The sequence below is a fragment of the Gastrolobium bilobum genome, unplaced genomic scaffold (genome assembly GCF_033153095.1).
Source record: "Gastrolobium bilobum isolate Gb01-03AN ecotype WA unplaced genomic scaffold, APGP_CSIRO_Gbil_v1 utg21709, whole genome shotgun sequence".
Classification (NCBI taxonomy): Eukaryota; Viridiplantae; Streptophyta; class Magnoliopsida; order Fabales; family Fabaceae; genus Gastrolobium; species Gastrolobium bilobum.
The window spans coordinates 463,635-471,956 of NW_026898833.1; the positions used below are offsets into that span (position 1 = coordinate 463,635).

Sequence of the window (8,322 nt, forward strand, 5' to 3'; positions counted from 1 at the left end):
CAAAACTTTTCTTCCTCTCCTAATCCAACATCCTTATCCCACCCAACACAATGGCCTCCCCAACACTAATAACTCCAACATCCACACCCAAATCACTTCCACCCATCAAAACCAAAATCACCACCATTGCTGCCACCCTCACACCCGCCGCTAACACTAACACTAACACTAACACAACCACACTCCCACGCCGCCGTGAGTTCTTGTCCATAATCACTGCCTCTGTTGTCTCTAGCACATGGCTTGTTCCTCTGAACCCTGCACTGGCTGCTGCAGACGAAGAATATGTAAAAGACACTGAGGAAGTCATCAACAAGGTTAAGACAGCAATAACAATGGACAAGAATGACCCCAATGTTGCTGCTGCGGTGGCTGAGTTAAGAGATACCTCAAACTCGTGGGTGGCAAAGTACAGAAGGGAGAAAGCACTTCTAGGAAGGGCTTCCTTTAGGGACATTTACTCTGCAATCAATGCAGTTTCGGGGCATTATATTAGTTTTGGACCAACTGCTCCTATTCCTGCAAAACGAAAGGCAAGGATTTTGGAAGAGGTGGACACTGCAGCGAAAGCACTTCAAAGGGGAAGATGAGAGGAAATGAATTTTTTTTCATTTCTCTAATTTACCATATTTAGATTCTTTTTTTTATTTTACTTTCTTGTTTGTTAAGTGCATGGTTTTTGTATTATTGTATTGAAAAGTTATATTACAGTAAGAGGCTCCCTTTCTCTGTTGATTCAGAGGAGAAGAGAATTATGCAGGCATAGAGTCAAAGTAAATCCAATCATTGACAATTATGCTCATAATGGTCTCTGATTTCCTTTTTAATTGGACTGCAATTATCTATTCTTAGGTTCTATGAAACATTAAACACGCGTTTATATATACTTTATTACTTTTGTATTTAATTATATAGTTTTATTATTTAATTATAATTGGTTTGTTACAAGTATTTTCACAAATGTTGAATTTGGTATCTAGCAATTGACACCATTTGCCTTGTTTTTGTCACCAATTCTGGTAAACTTAAATGTCTATGACAACAGTTGATTATACTAAGCTTAGTAAAATTTAGATGTTATAAATAATATGTTAAGGCATGATTCATCCTCCCAAATGTCATTTGAACGATTGAGCTTGGAAAGTGTAACATGGTTGGTCACCATTACTAATTTGCAATCGATGTTGGCCTGCATCCTGATTTCAACTTTAAACATAGTTTATGTTCAGAACCAGCAAAAAAAAGTAAATAGAAAAAATAAAAGTTAGTTTCTGTTTTCTTTCAAACAAAGATTTAATTAATGAATTTTCCCAGGTAAAGCAAGCTTCATTAAACAAGAAGAATTTTTTTTAAGATAACTTCGGTTTTATGAAACTAATCTCGAGTGTCAAGCAGGTTAGAGATTAAGATTTTATGTCCCTCCCAAATATGGTATTGGTGGGGATCAAACTGAGGTCTTTTCACTACCTATTCAGTTTCTATACACCAATTGAACTATCACCATTTGCTAAACAACCAGGAATAAATCTTTGGTACTACTGTTGTACCTAGATTCAGTGCATCTCATCAATGAGAGCATTACACATCAGAGGAGAGAGAAAAATTCTGACAGAAAAAACAGAATTTTAACTAACGTGTAATATTTTTATTGGTGAGATGTACTGAATCTTTGGTACAGCAGTAGTACCAAAGATTTAATCAACAACTAGAATGCTAAAAAATACCGAATGGAACATATTCCAATTTTCAAAAGGTATGCAGATTTCAGTGCTTGAGAGTTGAGGTTATATAAAGGTGCTATCCTCCCCAAGTAGAGTGTTGTCAGGTTTGCTTCCCTTTAGATAAGGTTCAACTGGACCCGTTTTAATTCTTGCATCAACAACAGCCACAGGAAGTCATGAAGAAATGGATCAAGATACAAGTTTGATTGGAACTAGCAGTTTGTATCAAATGAAACCCCATTGCAGCATTTGATATATTTAATTTTTTGTATAACTCAGGATATCTCCCCATCGTCAGCATAAGACTAATTCCTTCGAGACATAAAGATCACCGGAGTGGATTTGTCTCTACCAACAAAGCATTGGATATTTTAACTCTTAATGTTAGAGAATATAATATAAATCATTTAAAAAGGCCCTCACCCAACACCTTAAGGTTTTGGGTTGAAGTGGTTCTTTTACATAGTATCAGAGCTTAAGTGACCATGATGTCACGAGTTCGATCCTCACCGCCTCCCACTTTCAGGTGGAATTACGAAAAGCACAAGACAGACCAAAAAAATAGATTTGTGCAGCACAAGGCAGACCAATAATGAGCTTGTGCCATATCCACGCTTCAAATCCAAAAGGCTCTTGCGCGAGGGAGTGTGTTAGATAAATCATTTAAAAAGACCCTCACCCAACACCTTAAGGTTTTGGGTTGAAGTGGTTCTTTACACTTAACAAAAAGCTTGTTGTAGCAATTCCAAAGAACACAAGCTTTACCTAACAGACTATGTCATGTAAATAGAAATTAAAAAAACAAAAACTTTAATACATGGCCCTTTTAATTTGATTGGATCGCCAATTTAATGTTGGGTGCGTGACCCATTCTTGGGCCCATGCCATTATTTTCAGTTGTCCTAATGCTTCATTTTGAATGAAGCAAGAATTTAAAAAGAAAAAATAGAGGAAAGAGAGAGAAAAAGAAAGAAAACATTCTTTAGTGAATCCAATGGTAAAATTTTATGAAAATGAGTTCTAATCTAAATAGGTTTCTTGTTTTTCTTCAATATTGAATTTTCCATGTCAAGAGTCTTGTCAATTGTGTTGATGTTGGTCTTGATTTATTTTTCTAAATTATTTACTTTAAATTACATTTCATCTATTTATTTGGCCCCAACATTTAATGTCTTTAAAAATATAGGTAATTATAAAAATTGTACTTCACAAGTTTATCAAAAATTTAACATATCTATTTTCCTTATACTAATATTGATCAGTCCAATAAATATTGGGCTAGATCACACACGATTGAGCCCTGCGAATTAATGTAAATGACGAGTTTTTGATATGGTGATGCAAGAATTCAATGCAAGTGAAAATAATGGATTAATACTGAGAAACGAATATCAATGGTACTAAGATCTTATATGAATGTGATATTTCATATTTCCTAATCTTTCAAACATGCCTACCCATGACAGTCAATAGCGTCATTTGTAGCCTTGGAGATCAACAGGTTTATGCCGATACTTCAAATGAGATGTATTTTTCTTTCCGATTAAATAATGTTAACTGGGCCTTTCTGTGTTGGGCCTATGGTTCCGGGCCTGAGAGGGTCCATATCAAATATTAAAGCCCAACCTTTTGTATGTATTTTTAGAATTAGTGTCTAGGGTGCAAGGCAGTAGTACTACAACTTAAGTTAATTGATAACAAATCTTTTTTTCGAAATTGACTCTCACTACAAGGTTTCTAACGGAGAAGTTAAATTTATATTATTCTATATAGTTTAATAAATTCAAATAGTTGAATTGCTAGATTTTGAAGCACATAAATTTTCTATGATTGACTTAAATTTAAAGGGAGTCTCTTGCATTTTAACTTATTTTTAATCGGCACTTTAACTTATTATTCTGCTTAGGTTGCGCAGCTAGCTAGGTTCTCTTGCATAGGTTGATTTTAAATCAGCTAGCTATAACTTATTATTAAGACCCGTAACTTTATTATCAAACTTAGACCCATAACTTTGTTGCACTAAAGCAACTTAAAAGTCACACAGATACCTGTACGGCTACGCAACCCAGCCCATAGTCGCACCCGCAATCACGGGCATATTGTTTTCGTGAGCCATTAGATAATGAGCCCATGGTCATATTAAATATCGGATCAAAACGAGTTAAACAACTTGTTACGTGTTAGGCCACATTATTCACGTAACGAGTAAAGTGAACATAACGAGTAAAGTGAACATCACGAGTGATGTTACAATAACATTAAATCGTATTTCCTCTAAATTAAAGGGAAAGAGTATTAATCTTTAAATCATAGCAAGAAATTTTTTTATTATATGTTAATAAATTTTTTATATGAAAGTATATTAATATTTAAATCTCCACAAAATATATACATTATATGGTGATGAAAACAATTTCATGTGTTGAGATATATAATCTCACATTGGTTGTATGAGCAACTAATGTGGAGTTTATAACGGCTTGGGCACTCTCATCCATTGAGCTAGCTTTTGGGATAATGTATCCCAAGGTTCTTTACATGTATCTGAGCCACGCCGCCCCCTACTTTCTCTTGTGGAATTTTTTAGCACAGGTAGGTTGGGCCTGTTGCATCATCCACTCTTCAAGCCCAATGAGCTCTCGTGTGAGGGAGCGTGTTGAGATATATAATCCCATCTTGGTTGTATGAGCAACTAATGTGGAGTTTATAAGGCCTTGGGCACTCCCACCTTTTGAGCTAGCTTTTAGGGTGGTGTATCCCAAGATTCTTTACAAATGTGAGATTATATATCTCAACACGCCCCTTCACACGAGAGCCCTTCCATCTCCCTTAGGCACAATTCACTTATCAGTTGTACCACCCCTTGAGATTTAGCTAGGGACAAATATTTTTATATGAAATCCTGTTAATATCTAAATCACATGGGTAAATATTTCATCAATTACATGAAAATGAAAACTTTTTATGAAAATGTATTATATTTTTTTTTTTGAATACCGAAAATGTATTATATTTAAATCAGAAAGGTAAATATTTGCCTCGTATTAAGGTAATTTTATTTTCATGAAAGCATTTTATATCTAAATTGCATGTAGAGATGGCAAAACGAGCTCGGCTTGGCGGGCCAACCCGCCCCACCCGCTAAACGGGGTGGGATGGGCTGAATTTTTCAACCCATCTGAAAAGCGGAGCAGACTCATTTTTTGGCGGGTTGATGGCGGACATAGGTGAGCCGAGGCAGGTCAGTGTAAAATAAGCTCGGGATGGCGGACCAACCCGCCAAACGGGACGGAACAGACTGATTTTTTCAGCCCACTTTCAAAAGCGGGGCAGACTGACTCATTTTTTGGCCGGCGGGGTGCCCACTTTGCCATCCCTAATTGCATGTGTAAATATTTGCATTGTATTAAGATGAAACTTTTACATGAAAGCATTTAATATCTAAATTGCAGGTGTAAATTTTTGTTTCAATCACATGAGAATGAAAACTTTACTCCGAAGTGTATTAAAATATGATTTTCAGGGGAAAAATATTTCCATAACAAATGAATGAAAACTTTAGATAAATTGTATTAATAATTAAATCATAGGATAAGTATTTGTATCACAAATTAAGATGGAAGCTTTACATGAAAACGTATTTATATCTAAATTACGGCTAAATATATATACATAAAATGAGGATGAAAACTTTGCACAGAAGCGTATTATAATATCGAATTGCAAGGGCAAATATTTGCATCACACACTGCGAATGAAAAACTTTATTCAAAATCATATTAATATCTAAATCACATAGATAAATATTTACATCACATACTGATGAAGATTTTAGATGAAGTGTATTAATATATAAATAATATGAATAAATATTTGATTATAAAGGATGAAAACTTTATAATATAAATTACATTAATATCCAAATTATAGCATAAATATTTGCATAGCAAGAAATATAAATTCTATGCCCAATAATATCTAGATTATATAAATAAATATTTATGTTACACGTGAAAGGAAATTTTACATGAAGGTATATTAGTATCTAAATCAAATGAGTAAATATTTGCATTACTCGAAAAATAAAAATTTTACATGAAAAAAGATAAACATCTAAATCACAAATGCAATATTTATAGTTATTTTGAATTTATTTACTTGCTATAAGTTAACTATTTTAAAACAAATTTAACTCACGCATTGAACTTGTATTTACGTTCTCATGTGTTCTTACCCGACTCAAATCGGATTAGTCGAGTAATCGATAAATCAATGGATAATATAAAAAAACATATATTTGGAAATATATTCATTTATTACTAATGTGGATTTATATGTTTTTTTTTGTAAAAAAGTTTAGAAATAGGGGGATGTTGTTCCATTTTAAAATTGGAACATACAACAAGCCAATCGGCAAAAATCAAGTCAAAAACCTATTTGTCATAGTTATTTGGTTTTATCAGTTAATTGAACCCTCACATAACCAAAAAGAAAAGAAAAGCAAACCTGCTAATAATTAAGAACATGTCTGGCATATATAATTTTTTTGCAGAATGATCCGTTTACAAACTTTTTTTTATAAATTACATTAAGTATGACCGGTCATACACTCTTGATTAGTGTATGAGCGGTCAGACATAGTACAATTTGTAAACAAAAAGTTTGTAAATATAACATTTCCCTAATTTTTTATGCTAAAAGCTATTTTTAAGCTAAAGTTAAGGGGAAAAAAGTAAAAAAAATAAAGGTAAAAACTATTTGATGGGTTTCTGATAGTTTTGAGGGAGGAAAATAAAATAATTTGTTATTAGGATAGATTATTAGAGTAAATGATAAAATTTATAAATACAAGTTTTAAATAAGGGTAAAACTATAAATAAATATAAGGATTCCAAAAAGCTAGCATACATCTTAAAAAAACTTCTTTTGAAAGCTTTTTTTTTTTTTTAGCTTTTTTCATATTATATATATATATATTTTTTTTTTGTATAATAATAGCATTTATGTTTGGTTAAACTTCTACTTTTAAGGAGAAGAAAAAAATAAAAATAAGAGCAAATAGACATTAAGTTCCAGCAACCACATCTTCACATCTCAAGAGTGTTATGAACTTGATCTAAAGAGTCATATTCTAGAGGATCTAAGAAAGACAAACAGTTAAAAGAAAAATTAAAGAAAGATTTCTTAATTATATTAATCATTGTACGACAGATCAAAGGTTCAAATTAGGTAAATTCTATAAATAAGAAATAAAACTTACCGTCTACAGATATGAGACACTTCTTGACTCTCTTTTTAAGTTGTTACTTGCACACACCCAATTCTTTGACTATGCTATTATTATAATGCACTGTGATTTACTACTCTCTAAAATACTTTTCTTATAAGTACTTGAGAAATGGCACTTAAATTCTATAAAAACACATCAATCTCTGATTGGATGTCTCGATGCTTCTAGGATTGAAGAAGTAGCATCATGGAAAAATATATATAGGTCCAAATTCGTTAGTACAATTTTGATGGATATGGTTTGTATTTAGAAAGTCGTTTAAAATCTTCAAGTTAGATTTTGACTTTTCAGGTAGCTATTTATGCATTGGGAGGAAAAAGGGAAGAAAAGGAAAAAGCTATAATAAGATGAATTTATACATTCAACTAGTTCAGTCGAAACCGGTATGTTTGGAGAGATGTCTAGGAAAGTCAAAAAGAAATTAAGAAAGTATTAGCCTGAAAGTTTTGCTAATAATTTATTTTGTCCATTTCAATGGGTGATGAGTCTTTTTCTTCTACCTTGAGGCTGCGTGTTGCCATTAACTAAGATTATAAAGCCATGCTACCGAATCACCGCCGAAGAACATGGACAAGAAGGACCAAACTCTTTATATATATAGAGATACATTCTGCTCTTACATAGTGAAAAACAGGTACAAAATTTCTTATTCTGCCACTTCTTGATACCAATTCAAAAGTTACTATTGACCTTGCCGAGTCCAACACAATGGGCAGGTAGAAATTTATGAAGATAACTCCTGATTGACTTATCTTGTAATAGACATCGTGGCCTTGTCAGCAGCACTAATGTCAAATTGTGTAGATATCTACGGACTTATTTTATATGTAGAAATAATTACATATGTCATCTAGTTAAACAAAACTATACAGTTAACAATTTAACATATCTTTGACTTCAATACATCGGCAAATCATGACATAAATATTTCACTAATTTGTCTCCCACAGTTTTGATAGGGCCGACATTAATTGTGAAACACTTTTTCTTGTACTTAGAATCATGAATTAAGCTTGGAATGTACCTGCACACTTCACACTCCACATTACACAGGCATTAGCTAGTTAGAAGTATAAATAAAAGTAAGATTATAATTTTTTAACATATGGTGGGGATATACGGGGAAGGAGGACTAGAGCAACACGTTAATCATGTTGAGTCCTATATTGAGTCAGTGACCCCATATTGTATTATAACAGAAATCTAAAGCAGATCTATCTAAAAGGGAAGGCTTGACCAAATTAACGGGTCAGCGGGCCCATAAAATGCTACCATCTCCAATTAAATCCCCAACCCCTCGTATACGTAATA

General features: G+C 33.0%; 1 protein-coding gene across 1 annotated transcript; it reads left to right on the plus strand.

Annotated features, from left to right (window-relative positions):
• On the plus strand, positions 1-832 carry LOC133284590 (photosystem II repair protein PSB27-H1, chloroplastic). The gene has a single exon (XM_061481649.1). The coding sequence runs from the start codon at positions 51-53 to the stop codon at positions 588-590; it is 540 nt and encodes a 179-aa protein (XP_061337633.1). The 5' UTR covers positions 1-50; the 3' UTR covers positions 591-832.
• Positions 833-8,322: the final 7,490 nt, after the last annotated feature.